The 17,753-nt window shown below is 34.3% G+C and overlaps 1 protein-coding gene across 27 annotated transcripts in view; it reads right to left on the minus strand.

The window, feature by feature from the left end:
- LOC5579421 (glutamate-gated chloride channel) overlaps positions 1-17,753 on the minus strand; it is a 472,520-nt gene that overhangs the window by 140,008 nt on the left and 314,759 nt on the right. For all 27 annotated transcript variants that reach the window (XM_021842806.1, XM_021842827.1, XM_021842825.1 and 24 more), the window contains 3 exons: positions 2,606-2,670; positions 645-865; positions 167-249 (listed from right to left, as the gene is read on the minus strand). In XM_021842806.1, coding sequence (XP_021698498.1) covers positions 167-249; positions 645-865; positions 2,606-2,670 — 369 coding nt within the window. The remainder of the gene's footprint in view (positions 1-166; positions 250-644; positions 866-2,605; positions 2,671-17,753) is intronic.

Raw genomic sequence — 17,753 nt, forward strand, 5'->3', positions numbered from 1 at the left:
CAGGACCGACCGGGAATCGAACCCAGACACCTTCAGCATGGCTTTGCTTTATAGCCGCGGACTCTAACCACTCGGCTAAGGAAGGCCCTTTATGTTTGAATTTAAATCTTCAAAATCAATTCCTCATGTTTTCCCTTTGAATATTACCTACTCAATATATACTTACTACTTTCTAACGCAAATGAACACAGCGGATCATCGAATGGAAAAATGTTCAGTCTACCTTGACAAGAAAGGATGAGGTGTCGCCTGGAAATAAAGGATACAGATTTGTATAATTCAATATTATTTCTATATGGACAAATAATGACTGTTGTAAGAGCAAAAAAAAACAAAAGCAAGGTGAAAAAATATGTTTTTAGCAGCTAGACGAAAATTTCGAGTGAATCAACGTATCTGAGGATACCTAGATGAGATAGCCATTTCACGAAACTGGGACTACAACAATGTGAACGAGAGTGGTACTTATCAGATACGCATATAAAATTACCGGTTCGATGAGGAGTACCGGAGAGTGACATTGCATAGAGAGAAAACGACAGTAGAAGTCGAATAGGTTCTACACTTTGAAAAGGTAAAAGCTATGCGACGAAAATAAGACGCCGGAAAGGCAAAACAAAAAAGACATCGCCTCTCAAACTTACCTCATGAGATAGTTGATCGTACCGTTGCGGTAAATCCGCAGGGCAAAGTGCATCGGTATCAGCGGGTCCTTGAAGTCGCCGTGCATGATGAAGTACGTATCCGGTATCCAGATATCCTCGTGGTGATGGATTGCGTTTAAATATTCATACGATGATTGATTTGCATACCGTAACCGCGGGTCGTACCACTGTTGTTGAAGTAAAAATTCAACTTCGTATTTCTGTTCGGTTTTTTTATTACCAGCGATCCAGTTTGATTTGTAGATTGCAGGAGAGAGTAAAATACAAGAGGAAATAAAACATTGGGGATTAAAAAGCAGACAATCATTTCAGCTGTGTCACCGTGGCGGGGGTTTGTGGTTTGTTTTAGTGTTTCTAGTTTGTCAGGAGTGGAGGTAAGTAATGAGGTTTGTTTTATGTGAATGTATTCGAGGTTGAGATTTATATGGCAACGGTAAAGGTGATTTACTCGTCATTGCTGGGTGTGTGGCAAAACCCATAATTGGGTCATTATAATTCGATTTCAAGTGTAAAATGATTACCTTTTTTGAATTGTGATATGTGGTAATATAAAACTATTTGGATTACAAATGGTTGTTTTATCATATTTGTCATCCGTGTTGATTAAATGTAAAGTGAAACCATTATTTCTCTCATTGCGTTCAAGCACTACACGGCAGATAAAGTTTTCGAATCTATCCTACGAATAAAAGAGAAGTTCAATGTTGGTGGGTTAAAACTTTACGTTGTCAGCGTTCAAATCATTTTGTTGCCAAGAACGTGGGCTATTTTCTTTATCACTTGAAGTTCGGAAATCCTTTCCCGGTCATTTCAGGAACAACTTAATCTGTTGATTCACTTCCTTCCCAATGATATTAGCAGCAAGGATGACGGTAGAAGAAACCCCTCAAATGTCTACTATCAAAAAAGCTCAAGGAAGCATTTTTTACTGATTCACTGTTCATGGCTTTCAGAAAAAGAGGGAAGGAGGTAAACTTTTCCTGTTTTTAAGAAGTTTAAAAATCATTAATCCCAGTGTTCGACGGAACGTATACGGCACGATAAAAGTTTTTATTTGTTAAACAGGTCTCGTATTATCAGACCCTCCTCAGGGATCATGCGGTAGCTGCAAAACAAAGATTTCTAGCTTTTGGAGAATCATTTTTTACTGTCAGAAATAAATGTTATGGCAGTGAAAATAATGTCGAATGTTTTTATTCCCAATAAGAGTTCGGTTTGCTAAAAGGAAATGCCGGGAGGTAAAATTCTTGTCTATTTTTTCTTTACGCACAAAAAAACCATATGCATAATGTGTCTTTCTTAGTTGAATAAAAATGAAATTACCGTAAAAAAAAATTAAATTAAATTTTCAGACAGATTTATTTTTTCTGATTTCTGACATGTTATTGTACCAATTGGGTTTTTGAATTTTCCATAGTTTATCCAATTCTGTTGCAACTCTGAAGCTATTAAGAAAGAATAAATTTTGAAGAAATGTTTGAATCAAAACAAACGTTTTTTTTTTTAGCAAAAATACTGTATTTTATTGAGTTTTTCCACCTCGAAACCGCGAGAAATGAATAAAAATTACAACAGTTTGGTTCATCTGATCGGATAATCGATTTTTTTCCATCTGTTGGAAGAATCAAACCTAATGATCATCAACATGTTTCAAAGTAGCACTACTGCCAATTAACCTGAGAAAAGATTATCTGCGCGTGACCTTAAACCTTTTTTTCCCTATTATTACTAAGGTACACTCATGCACAAAAACCTTCCCAACGAGAAATGCCACGGTGCAATTATCCCTCATGGGCAATAATGCTAATTATGGAGGATGCTAATTGTAGGATTCACAAGTTGATAACACGGAAGAGGATGAACAGGGCTGAAATGTTTTTGTTTGTGTCACGCAAATGTAACTGTAGTGTCCCTTGTGTTACAGATTTGACGTTACTTACTAAACTAGACTCATCTGGCGATGCTAAGCTTAACAACAGTACACTAATATTCACAGTCAAAGAACCTGCAATGAGAAAGAATGAAACGGTTTAGATGATTGCGTTTTGTTGTTCCGGAGCTACAATATGTTCATGGGATTTGTGCTGATCAAATTGGTCATGCAAAGGTGCGGAAAGCAGCGTACAATATAAGCGATTTGGTTTGAAATTTTACAATTTGAGTCGAAATAGCTAATGAATACATTGAGTTAATAGTTTAATGTATATTTGATTGCATCATTGATGTATAGGGGAATTTACGTATTCTCGGCAGTCGAAGCCGATGATGTGCTTCTTTTGTGATTTCCTCGAACAACAGCAGCCAAACTACGTGTGTGTCTGTTTACATGTATGCACTGCTCAATCGTTTATCAATTGACACCGACAGACTTGTTAAATGCTTTTTGGAAACCTTTTTTACAACGCTTCTAACATTTCTTGTCAGTGTGACTATTGTTGACAGCCTAATTCTCTTCGACAGCTTTCCCATCAGAACTGTAGTTGAATCTGTTCGGCAGCTCCAAATTAGTCGCATTTTAATGCGTGTTCATTTGAATTGATCATATCTCTGTCGATATTGTTTGTTCAGTCTCTGAAATCTCATCGGCGGAAAGCTGACCGAAAAAAGATTCATCTGAATGTTTTCATTGGTGTGTTTTGATAGAAAAATACTGTGTATTTGGCCTTTGAAATTTGGTTGCCGATATAAGTCGAATGGTGCCGAAGCCGTAAATTACCCTATTTAATCGGAGAGTCAGTGAGTATTAATTTGTTTATGTTCATATACATACTTGAAAATATATCTGTTGTAAATTCAACCAGTGACTGCAAGATTTTATTACAATTCGATTCTATCGGCGCGATAGATAGCTTTCAGGGAAGACAAATCTGCCAACATTTATTAGTCTCACATTTAAAACATTGCATTACATCTATCGTCACACGTCCATGAATTACTTCCATTTACACAACACGTATAGAGGTCTTCGAGCAAAATGCCAATCTACACAGGTTAATCTTAGGCTTAAATATTAACGTCCCATAGAAAAATATAAAATTTCCATAAAAAATGCAAAATTTGCCAGTCAAGAATCAAGGGTAAAATCAACAGAAAAGTTAAAAATTTGCATAAAAAAATAAAGAAGTGCATAGAAAAAACAAAATTTTCCATAAATAAAAAATTTTTTAACAATAAATAGATTCAAAAGTGCAGTAGAATCGACAATAATCTCACTAAAAATATCGAATTTTACATCAAAAAACCTCAAAATGTCCCTATCTACTTCACAAAAAGCAAGACATAATTATAAATTTTCCACAAAAAAAGCAAAAATTTGCAATAAATAAATAATACTTCGCCCATAATAAATCAAAAATTTCCATTCAAAAAATCAAAAAGAGCAATAGCAGTAAATGCAAAGTTGCAATAAACAAACCCAACTGAGCAATTCAAAATGACAATCAATACATGAAAATGTTGTAGAAAATTCCAATATTTGAGTAAAACTTTCCATAAAAATAACGTAATTTTCCAATAATGATTAATAATGTGTGTAATACGGAAATTCACTTTCATCTTTGGTGTAACTGCCCATAGTAGTTGCAGAAATGTGTATACTTCGATTGATGAGTTTTTTCCTAAATATTTTTTTTTATTTGCATACGAACATAACGCTTTTAAAGTATCTTCTAATAGGTTCATTTTTAGATCTAATGGGTTGTCTCAGTACTACAAATATGGTTAAGCATGTTGTAACGGTACTTTTGTACCTCATCACCCACTTCATGCAACTAGGTACGTAAGTGGTCTAACAAAGTTCCATAATGCCGCATAAAGTGTTGCCACAAATGATGCTTAGTTTGTAAACACCAGTTCCCTGGCTGGTGGGGCATGCGAGCATTAGCTTCTACCATCAATGTAGTTGGACATAACCCAAGCAGTGACATAAGTGTTCCTAATATTGGAAGATTAGATATCCCATGTTCCATGTTTCATTTCAACTTTGCCGAAATAATTAAAATTGTAGCGCCTAACGATGGGGTGTATTAAAAAACATTTTTTTGTGATTTTTCGAAACCTCGCCTTCCCTCCATGTATGATTTTTTGTATGAAACATTATTTTTTTCTATATGGCAAGAAATATTTTTTCAAACCCAATCTCCCCGCTCTCCCCTCCCCTAAATTCTTATGTAATTAATTATCGAACTCTAAAATGCAATTACTACATCTACATACGACGACTTATTAGCTCCAATTGTGAAAACAATGCTTCAGTTTGACTGAACATTTATGAAATCCATTACACACATTATTACCCATTATTGGAAAATTACGTCATTTTTATGGAAAGTTTTACTTATATGTTGGAATTTTCTACAACATTTTCATGTATTGATTGTCATTTTGAATTGCTCAGTTGGGTTTGTTTATTGAAACTTTGCATTTACTGCTATTGCTCTTTTTGATTTTTTGAATGGAAATTTTTGATTTATTGTGGGCGAATTATTATTTATTTATTGCAAATTTTGGCTTTTTTTGTGGAAAATTTATAATCATTTCTTGCTTTTTGTGAAGAAGATAGGGACATTTTGAGGTTTTTTAATGTAAAGTTCGATATTTTTTAGTGAGATTATTGTCGATTATACTGCACTTTTAAATCTATTTATTGCTAATTTTTTTTTATTTATGGAAAATTTTGTTTTTTCTATGCACTTTTTTATTTTTTTATTGTAAATTTTTAACTTTTCTGTTGATTTTACCCTTGTTTCTTTACTGGCAAATTTTGCATTTTTTATGGAAATTTTATATTTTTTTATGGAACGATTAATTGTCTGCCGTTAATCTTACACAGGACGATTTCCTCAGAATAAAAGCGTTTGTTGTTTGTTTGACATCATTTGAGCTTTCGGTTCCTGTATGTAAAACAAAGTAGTGTATGTTCATAATTTCTCTTATGTGTACATTTTCACAGTAAATAAAATCAATTATATGACAGTTCAATCAACAAACGAAGAAAATATTGTCAACATGACACTACAACGCAGGTAATTGGAATCCCCTATGGCTTTTGTCTTTCAAGCCAAATTAGCATAGCATAAGCATTGATGACCTTACAATTCGTAGTTGCTACTCCGTGATTGACCGGAATAATTAATATTGTATCTTCAATGTACAATTTCGAGAACTTCAATTGTAGTAATGTCAATAACGGCACCGGCCACGTCCTTACGGTCATCAAGGAAGGAAAGGAATGATAGAGACCGAGATCACCTCTGCATCTCCATGGTTTTCACAGGAAGAAGATTTGTTAGTGGGAGGGTTAAAAAGCTACATAATCAGGATTCACCTTGGTAAGTGATGCGATTCATGTCAGAGCGTTAATGATTAATAATAAATTTAATCATGATTAATGATTAATGATTATGATTAATCAAAAATGTTAATCATTAATCACAAAAAATCAAAGATAATCATTAATCACTAATCATAATCATTGCAATTTTATGTTTTAATCAATAATCATTAATCATAATCAAAAAGATCATTAATTTTATTCAGTAATCATAATCTTTATCATAAGTCAAGCATTTAATCAATCATCAATCAATCATTGAACAAAATTTAACAAATTTTACAACATTGCCTTCTAATGTATAATAAATTTTACATTTCTTATATCTTGTGGCAAGAACAATGAGAGTTTATGCCCAAGGAACGTCGAAATCCAACCAGGTACAGCATGGCTTTGCTTTGTATCCGAAGACCCTTAAATATTTCCTCCATGTAAGATGGTGCATTTCTTAGTTGTATATGATCCGAATCCGAAGACGCGGTTGGAAGCTTGTAAGTTGTTTGTGAGCTTGTGAGTTGCTGTTTAAAAGGGCATATCACAACATTTCCACCTAGCACTAGTTTTTTGGCCGTTCATAAGATTGTTGTATACTTTGTATGAAAATCCGAAAATTGGCATAACATTTTCATGATCAAAAATTAGTCCTTTTCCCCTAGTAGGTGGTATTTCTGTCAATACTTCCTCGCTGGCGCTGTTTTTGTTCACGTTTGATGTTTGCAATCTAACATCGCCTGCAGAAATTCACTGAATGTAGCAGTTTTCTTCAATAATGAGTAAAGCCATTCATTTTCATGTTTATGGCTCATTTGTTACACACTTCAAGGCGTGTAAGTAGCATCCATTCATTACGTAGCGCTAAAAAATGAGTTTTTGAACCCTGGGAAAATGCTTTTTGTATGAACATTTTCAAAATTTTCTTTGAGTCACACCGTATGAGCCTCCCCCTCACCCTTCGAGCATTACGTGATTTGTGGACGGTGCCTTAGGAAGATGCCATTTAATTATTACTTTTATTAAAAATCATTGATTAGTCATTCAAAATCTAATGATTAAATGCCCAAAAGTATGCTCTAAACGTCTTGAAGTATGCAACAGACAAGGTATACATTATATAATGATGAATTTTTCCCTTGATTAGCAATAAGAGTGCTTCGTGAAGCCCAAGCAGGACAGTTTTTACATTCAGAAATGGAATAGTGAAAAGTGAAAAATGAAAAAGTGATTTGTTTGATTTGTGTCCTCAGTACTGTTGGTTTTTGGCTGCCCTAAGTTCACCGAACCATCCGGAAGTGACAGGCAGCACATAAATTTAGAGAATCAATCCGGTGAGTTTGTTCCAGTATGATACTTTTTCTTTTGTGTGCCTTCCGGATCGTTTTTGTCCGCGTCGTGGAACTTCTGATCGTTTCTTGAACGGAAAATGTTATTTTCGGAGTTTGATAATTATGTTCAGATTGCGCTTTCTGTCCGGGCGGGTGTTACGCAACTAACAATCGGTTGTGGATGCTTTTTAACCGTTCGATGACCCTGGAGGGATCGATTCTGCTTTTCGTATAATTTTGAGCAGAAAAACCGACTGTGTTATCCTAGGGTATTTAATTCGAACGCGCTTCCTTTCGTTTTTCGATTATCTAAAAATACAGTACCACCCAGTACAGTTTTTCAATGGACACAGTACAGTTTTTCAATAGGCGTGATTTTTTTTTACGCGTATCGTTATTTTATACAATCCGATGACCCTGGAGGGATCGGTTTTGCTTTTTACTGGTTATTGAGCAAAAATATTACTGCACAATCGACAAGCATTTCGCGAAATACTATTTATACTATAAATAAGCTATTGTTTTCTCTTTTGATTGCCGGCATTCAAAAGATTAATTGGAAAACGCTTAAACAACAAATATTTATGGTCTATCCAGCTTTCTAGGCGAATCCTGACAATATACCTTCCCAACCTCCAACTCCGTAGCACTTATGAGGGTGTCGCTGAGTCGGTGGCCTCTCATTAAGTAAGTGCTACATCAACATTTCCTTCCCCTATCCCAAGTTACGGTAAAGATGGGCGTGGCCGGGAATAGCGATATTCACACTTTTAGTATTCTTGTTTATAATTTGAACAAGGTATACTCCCCTGCCTTGTTCTTGAAAGTAGTCAGGATGAGATTATTAAAAAGAAACATGAATGTTGCTAGTATCCAATCTACGAAGTATACCGTAACTACGCTAACGCTAACGCTAACGCTAATTTTTCCCTTGATTAACAATAAATCTGATATAAAATCTTTTGAACTTCGTTACAGTAATATTATTAATCGCGAACCATTTTTACTAAAAAATATTGATTCAAATCAAGGAAGGGCGGAAATTTCTTTAAAACATAGTTTGAAAAAATATTTTTCCAAGTTTTTCATAAAGATTTCGTTAGGAAATTCCTAGCAAATGTTCAAACTGATTTCGCTCAAAATTTCTCCAAGAATTGTGTTGTTTAGTGATGAAATATTTGCAGTGTTTCGTAGCCTGTTCGAAAGATCACATTTTCTAAGTATATCAAGTATATCCAAAAAGATTTCAATCCGTAGATATTTGAATTTCAACAAAGACAGCTCGCGCGAAACTAAATTTGCCGGCGGTGAATCAAAAGTTATTCCCATACTAATATCGAACGCGTTATTAAAATAGTTTCAGGGCACGAACAATTTTGAAATTTTGGGTTCTGGTTCAAACTTTAATGTAGATTCAGAAAATACAAAAAAAAACTGGATACTCCTAAACAAGCCAATTCTTTCGAAAAGTCTCATATCAAATGTTTCAATAATTCACTTGAGAATAAATGCAATGGCTTGGTTTGCAAAATTCATAAAGTCTAATATATGGAAAGCTAGATTTCAGAACTACCAATATAGTGCTTCACTTTCATATTGGAGGAATTTTCGGAGTATGAATAAACAACTTATTGAATTTTAACATTTCGCTTTACAAAAAAAATATTGAAAATCACTAGAAAGGCGAGCAAATACCATTAAACCATAAAAGGTAGCATTTACTACAAAGCTACAGTAGCTAGTTTCAGAGGTTGCTACACATAATATGAGATTGTGGAATTGAATGGAATAATTAAGTATTTTGAGATTGCCTTAGGAGTTCTGAGGTTTCGAAAAGAATTCTGAGATTCTGGTTAGATTACTGGTTTGTAATTTGCGTGTGAGTTCTAACATCCCTGATTCTTAGATTTTCTTAAGAATTTAGGAAACCCTGTAGGCATTCTGGGACTCCGATAGGCATTCTGGATTTGTTATAATTCTAAAATTTGCCATTCTAGGGATATTATGGGAATATTATAAATCTGGTTAAAACTCTAGAATTCGGGTAGGAACGGGGTTCCGGTTATTAATTCTTGGAATTCTGTGAGTATCTGAGACGGTTTAAGAATTTTTGAGATTCAGGTGGGATTCCTGCGATTTCTGGTGTGAACAGTAATGTCTCGATTTTGTCAGCCCCATGTTGCATTTAGGGTTGACTAAATCGGGATAAAATTTTTCAACTGGTTTCAAGTTTTATTTTAACTTAAGGACATAGTTTTATGATTTTGTTAATATAAACATTGTTTTTTACTTCCATTTTCTATGTTCCGTAATCCAAGTTGTCAATGTTAATTGATAAGCTCCTTGGATAATTATTAGGAATTTCAAATTTTGAAAATTCGACCCTTAGATGATTGTATGTACGTGGCCAAGATCATAATTGACTTTATGCACCCAATTTTGCCAATATGGACGTGTTTAGTCTAATTGAAATTAATATAAAATTTAGGCTGACAAAATCGGGTTAAACGGGTGCTAAAATCGGGGGTAGATAAAATCGGGAGTAGGCAAAATCGGGGGCTGACAAAATCGGGTCATTACTGTATGTATATAGTAAACGCTCATGTAATAAAGTAGTTCGTACTACATGTTCGAAAGGTTTTTTATTCAAACTATAAGTGTAGTAAACTCTGTGGATTTTGTTTTCGAGTAGATGCTACATGCTAAAATGGCGCGACGTGTAAATTTATGATCATTTGGTGCCGATCATAACGTGTCATTTAACGTGTGTTGAAGTTGTTCAAAATTTTATGGCACGTGAAGCAATAGAACAAAGTCTTGAATGCTGAGAAAAGTGTATTGCAATCTATCAAACTTGGGTACCGAATGAGAGTTCAAATATTCTGATTATTTCGTCTTATTTTTTAACAGTTTATTTAAAGTAGCCCTACCGACAGCTTCATTTTTTCACTACAAAATTATTTAAATCGCGAAACATTTCCTGTTCTTGCTTTCGCCAATATTGAACAGTTTCTTGTATCTTGGAAGCTGAATTGCAAACGAGAACACACGATTTACACGATTTTACTCGGAATATTCTGGAAAAAATATACAACTGAATGAATTGTCAGCTTCGTCATTTCATGTAAATTAAACATGATTGATTTTTTAGCGGGAAGTCAAGTAAACAGAGCCATTATGCTTCCACAGGAGCATGCAACAGGATTTTCAAACATGTTTTAATTGATAAACAAAGAGAATCTAAAGATTCTTCGTGTTTTGACCCTTAGTAAGTGTATATTTCCAAAAACCATAATTTTTGCTCTAAAACTCAAGTTTTTCATCTTCATCAAAACTTGCACAATTTTAGTTCTCAGCACAAGTTTTATCTGGCCAGTAGCTCATTTTACCGAGATTTAACTTTCCCGGATGCAAATTTATTTTCGTCTATCTTTAACCCCATCAAATTAACAGCTGTTATTGTAGGGAATCTATGGCATTTGGTCGAATGACATTGAGTCAAAAGTACATTTGGTCGAGAGGATATTTCGTCGAATGGACATCTGGTCTAAAAGAATTGAATTGCCTTAAGAAGCATATGATATTTGGTGATAAGAAAATAAAGTCAAAATTTTAGTCGAAAATGGATTGCAGACAATTCAAAGTGTCCAAACTGTTCTATGCTCAACTGTATATGGACTGGTCTGCGCATTCCAAATTCTTACCCACGGTTACGGTGTAAACTTTTTTAGATAATGATCAAATCCAAGCACTCACACTGGAAGTTGTCATTGGATATAGACCATGACATTTATTAAGAATATTAAATTCAACAATGTTTATATTCTAATAACCGAGCGACGAAAATATTTGAGACGATTTTTTTTTAAATGAGTAACGTAATGATCTATTACGTTACACAAATGTGTGATAACAGAACACATTTGTGAAAAAAGAAAGATCATACTCAAATGAAATATATCGTGATTGTGAAAAAGCTTCATGCAACTTGTTACAAAAATCGATTGTGTTCAGCTCACTTGCCGTATTTTAACTGCCGAAAAATCCACACTTTGAGGTGTGTTTTTGAAGTCAAAAATGTAAAAACCAAAAAGAAAAGAGTTTGAATATATTTTTGCGTTAAAAAAAAGATTCTGCCAGTAGACAGGAAGCGTATTTTGCGCTTGTTTGCCAAAGCCTGTTACTGAGGGTTGGCATGTTTTCTTGTCATCTTTGACTTATTTTTTTCATTCTTGGGTACTGCACAACGGTCAGATAATCATTATTTTCGTCAAAATCATTTTAACTTATCATTTACTATGAAAAATAATATGCATATAAAAAAATGGATAGCAGTTTGACAACAATGAATTCGATCTGTTGAAAGGTAAAATCATCGAAAATCACCTAAAAATATTAATTAAGTTTGCTTGAATTTTTACGGGTTTTTACGCTCTGCCCTTCGAATGTAAGGTTTTTAGTGACTGTTGGTAGTAGGCGGTCAAGGCAAATGACTTATGGGAGCTCGCAGTCTATGCCATCTGCCTCCTCTTTATAGGGTAACAATTATATTAATATGACTACGGTTACCGTAAATCGGGGGCAAATTGATCAGTATTTTATAGCTTACTATGATATTATATTTAAGACACAATATATTTTCAAATCAATTTCGACAAAGCCAATACAATGCCAATCATTATCAGCCTGTGAAATTCATTTTTGACATAATAACATTACTCAATGAAAAAAATAACCTCAAAAATTGAAATTAACACTATGGAGCGAAACTGATCATCATATAACAAAACATGTAAAGAATAAAAAATTGCCTTATCCACTAAATTTGGGTCCCCCGAATCTGAAAAAGGTGTCACAACTAGCAATTCGTACCATTGATTTCAAAAACAGTAAGCTAACTTAATACTTAACCTAACACAATATACTCACAAATTGCATCGAGGCTTAACATCAGCATATTGTTTAGAACTGATTTTACCAACGATTTTGAGTTGGTAACCTGACCAGACGAAAGAAACAAGATTTTAATAAAATATGTTCCCCTTATATGATTTTTTATATCACCAGTTGTTATCAAACATGTATCATTAGTAGTTGAAATTCCAAAAATTCTAACAAAATTTTCACCAAAAAAGTATATAACAAATCTTTTTCTAATTATAACAAAATTATTACCGAATGTGTTGCAAAGATGTTACAAAATAACAAAATTATTGCAAATTATGTTACTGTCCATGACATTGGAGGTTATTTGCAACAAACTTACAAATGCGATGGCAAAAAATAACAAATGTTTTTATAAACGTGTTTCTAAAAATATAACAACTTGAGAACAAAGTCATCTTGATAACGAAATTATATCAAATTCTGTTTTTATTAACTGCTGCTGATAGAAATGTGTTATAATTTTGTTATGTGGTGGGTTGGGAACATTTTAGGAAATATTGAATTATTTTGTGACAACTTGCTTTTTTGAAAAGCAAAACAGCTTTATATCATCACTAGACATCAAAAAACTAGAAAACATTGAATATCTGTGATGCGAACGAAATTTTAAGTATCCTTGAAGGGAACTGTAAGTCAGTTCTGAACAGGTCAAATAAGGCCCAGTGATCAATTTGCTCCTGGATAATAGTAACCCTTTTATTCCCATTTTTTAATTTTCTATCTCAATGGTATCTAAAATCGATTTCAACACATTTAGGGCAATGATCTATCTGAATAATTAAGTTTTTGAATATTCCTAGCATATTTTATTGTTGCTTGAAATCGTGTATAGTTATCGTTATTTACCAAAAAATAAAATTAGAGTTTTTAATATCCTTGACCTATTCTTAAAAGTCATTTTCCACACATCAAAAGGCAGCTGCATTTATTTTTGTATATTTTATAAGCCTTTATTAACAAATCATGTGACGTTTTAGGGAAAAGAGGTTCAAGCGTTACGAAGCTTTCAAAATTATAGAATTATAGAATTTTTGTTAAAGCATAGTAAGCTATGCGTCCAAGGCACTCCCTTACTCTACTAAGAAAAATGAACAAAATATAGTCCCAAATAGGATAGAAGTTTTTGAAGTTTGGGGCCTTCCTTAGCCGAGTGGTTAGAGTCCGCGGCTACAAAACAAAGCCATGCTGAAGGGGTCTGGGTTTGATTACCGGTCGGTCCAGTAACTTTTCGTATTGGAAATTTCCTTGATTTTCCTGGGCATAGAATATCATCGTACCTCCCACACGATATACGAATGCAAAAATGGCAAAGAAAGTTCTCAGTTAATAACTGTGGAAGTGCGCATAAGAACACTTAGCTGAGAAGTAGGCTCTGCCCCAGTGCACACTGGTCCAGGAAGCTAATTTAGGCGGACATGAGGTTTTCGTCAAGATTCATTGATTTTAGAGCCATAGTTTATTCTGAGAATATGTTCAGAATTTTCAGTACTACAAAATGTACGGAACAAAAAATTTTTTACGGTGATCGCAAGAGTGACGTATACGCCAACTTTTTTATTTTAACGAATCGTAAGTTGGTATGTTCAGCAAAGTTGTAGCAAATGATCATAGAAACAACTTTGCCGAACAAACTTTTTCTCGGTTTTGCTTCAGAGCCGAGATAATTAAGTATTTTTAATAAAAAATCGTTTTTTGCTCTTAAGTGTTTTATATTTTAGTTTTATTGGCCTACTATGTTCTACAAAGTTTTTATACTTATCATTTGCTACAACTTTGCTGAACATACCAAAGTTGTATTTCTTATGGTTTTCATGTTATTTGAGTTTTTCATCTTAAAATTAGCTATTTTGTATGCCTTGTATCTCAACTATGAGCACCTCAAAAAAATATATCTTTCCACCAAATGATTTTGCAGTCTCTTAAGTACCTGTGAGCAAAATTTGGAGAAGATGATATTTTTCTATCTCGTTTAAAATCGATTTTACTAATAGACGATATGAGATAAATCCATATTTATTGAATATTCCTACATGTTCAACTCACAAAAGTCATGGCTACCTAAGCATATCAAACCAAAGGTAACACGTGTATTTATATAGAAATATAAAGTACATCGTTTTTCAGTTGTTTTCGATTAACTTGAAAGCTTCTGCAAGAAATTCATCGTCTTTTCCTCTACCAGTATTTAATCTATTCCTAAGCAAGATCAACGGGTTGAAAGTCAACATAAGCCGTATAAAATACATATACAAAATTTACAGTCCGATTGAATTCTGTGGCATGATTTTCCCAGAATCTTCTGATGGATTCCACGTTTCATGTTTTTCTTTGGTAACGCGGCATGCCGGATAACACCACTTCCGTGCAATAGTTGTAGACGTATCAGTAAGTGTAACAGCATTCTAAAGGATCGCCACGAAAAGCCCTCAAAGGAAGGTTAGGGCTGAGACTGTACGAACCTCTTCCAGTTGGTAGGAACTCAAATGGTCGTAACACGGCATGCTGCTTTTAACGGGAAGTAGATATTGTGTATTTCTTTCACTACTGGACTGCGAAGTGCGGCCTCATCAGTCCGAAAGTGTGAATAAAAGTGAGGGATTGCATTGAATCCTGTTGGTGTCTGCAGAACACTTATTCTTCGATTTACGAAGAATAAGTCTCCCGAAGACACCTACTCGATTTGATTCAATTGCGCACTTTTGTTAGCGTTTCCACACTTGTAATAACTTCTTTTCACAGATCTCAATCATTTTAAAAGTAGTCAACTTTAATCGGAAGATTAACGAGGAGGCATTTGAACAGTTTTTGTCAGAAACGTACTGTTAGTATCGCCAGTTCTACGATTGGTATGTACTCTCTCCAACGGTGCAAAAACTACTTTCGCATAGAGTGATGTTGTCCGGCATGCCGTCGAAGAAGCATAAAAAATGCGGAATAAATCCATCAGAAGATTCTGGGAAAATCATGCCACAGAATCCAATCGGACTGTAAATTTTGTATATGTATTTTATACGGCTTATGTTGACTTCCAACCCGGTGATCGTGCTTAGGAATAGATCAAATACTGGTAGAGGAAAATACGATGAATTTCTTGCAGAAGCTTCCAAGTTAATCGAAAATAACTGAAAGACGATGTACTCTATATTTCTATATAAATACACGTGTTACTTTTTGTTTGATATGCTAAGGTAGCCATGACTTTTGTGAGTTGAACATGTATGAATATTCAATAAATATGGATTTATCTCATATCGTCTATTAGTAAAATCGATTTTAAACGAGATAGAAAAATATCATCTTCTCCAAATTTTGCTCACAGGTACTTAAAAGACTGCAAAATCATTTTGTGGAAAGATATATTTTTTTTGAGGTGCTCATAGTTGAGATACAAGGCATACAAAATAGCTAATTTTAAGATGAAAAACTCAAATAACATGAAAACCATAAGAAATACAACTTTGGTATGTTCAGCAAAGTTGTAGCAAATGATAAGTATAAAAACTTTGTAGAACATAGTAGGCCAATAAAACTAAAATATAAAACACTTAAGAGCAAAAAACGATTTTTTATTAAAAATACTTAATTATCTCGGCTCTGAAGCAAAACCGAGAAAAAGTTTGTTCGGCAAAGTTGTTTCTATGATCATTTGCTACAACTTTGCTGAACATACCAACTTACGATTCGTTAAAATAAAAAAGTTGGCGTATACGTCACTCTTGCGATCACCGTAAAAAAAAATTTTGTTCCATACATTTTGTAGTACTGAAAATTCTGAACATATTCTCTAAATAAACTATGGCTCTAAAATCAATAAATCTTGACGAAAACCTCATGTCCGCCTAAATTAGTTTCCTGGACCAGTGTGCAGTGAGGACGTGAATGCCAAGAAGAAGCAGAAGAACATCGTTGGAAAACGAAAATGGGCGAACAACATTTAAAACCTACTGAAATTTGAATGTTTCGTTTGTACAGCGAGTATCTCACTGCGTGCGGATTATTTTTTAAAGCCGCAATATCTCATAATGTTATAATCATTAAATATATACTTACACAGCAATGGTGCTAATTCAGAAATTATGCATCATAAAAAGTTCCACGGGAGGAGGCTAATCACTTCAAGTCAACGTGTAGCGTGTCACCACGGCGATAAAGGCGTAACGCCAAAGTTTTAATTTTCTCTGGGGCAACCTTTTCGTCATAAACCTTTCCATTTGAGTAGATTTATGCATTCAACACATTAAATGGAAGCGCCTACTCCACTGAATTTATGCTCAAGTAGCTTTTGCTGTGGAGATAAGTTGGCACCTCTCGAGGGACAGTGAAATAAGGAGACATTCATTTTTATGCTTATAATAATGCCACTATAACACCTTCGTTAATCAGTGGATGATTTGAAAAGAGGACTTAAAAGAACTAGCCAGGAACGTCCAGTAGATCAGTAATAAAACCATCCTCATGGAATGTCAACGACATAAAATGGAAACGCAGTACATCAGTTTGTTAAGAACGCTATTAAGAGCCTTTATAAGCCTCATGATAATATCCTTTACTACAAATCAAAGCAATGCTAAAGGTGTTTGGGTTCGATTTTCAGACGATTGAGGATCTTTTCGTAGGGCAACTTACGTATTCTCGGCAGTCTAAGCCGATGCCGCGCGTCTTTTGTAATTTTCTCTAACATCAGCAGACAAATTCCGTGTTTGTCTATTTGCATGTATGCGTTGCTCAATCCTCTATCGATTCACACCGACAGACTTGTCAAAATGCTTATGGATACGTTTTGACAACGCTGCGAACATCTTTTGTCAGTGTGACTATTGTCGGCAGCCTCATTCTCTTCGGCAACTTTCCCGTAAGAACTGCTGGTGAATCTTTTCGGCAGCTACAAATTAATCACATTTTGAGGCGTGTTCATTTGAGTTGATGACATCTCTGGCGATATTGTTTGTTCAGTCTCAAACATCTCGTCAGTGAGAAGCGGGCAGAACAAACAATCATCTAAATGTTTTCATTGATGTGTTTTGATAGAAAAATACTGTGTGTTTGGCGTTTGAAATTTGGTTGCCGATAATAGTCGAATGGTGCCGAAGCCGTAAGTCTCCCTAATTGGAATTTTCTTGAGCAAAAAGTACCACAGTACCTGCCGAAGGGTAAAGAGGAAGGCAAAATTTGCAACTTTGGCAAAGCGAGCGTTCGAGTAACATTTGTGGAAGTGTTCATAGAACACTAAAATGAACAGCAGGCTCACACAAAGTTAAACTAATGCCAAGAAAAACAAGAACAACGACAACTTTTTAGAAAGGTTTTCGAATTATGGTTTTCAGGAGACCTTGAACGGAAGGCAAATCACATATTTTAATAAATTTTATGAAGATTGATTACTTCTTTTGGTATTTACACACTGTGTATCGTAAAATTGTAAACTAAGAACCATATTTCAATAAATCATTTTCGAATAAAAAATTCGAGGAAGTAACTTAATTTATA

The sequence above is a fragment of the Aedes aegypti genome, chromosome 2, assembly GCF_002204515.2.
Source record: "Aedes aegypti strain LVP_AGWG chromosome 2, AaegL5.0 Primary Assembly, whole genome shotgun sequence".
Classification (NCBI taxonomy): domain Eukaryota; kingdom Metazoa; phylum Arthropoda; class Insecta; order Diptera; family Culicidae; genus Aedes; species Aedes aegypti.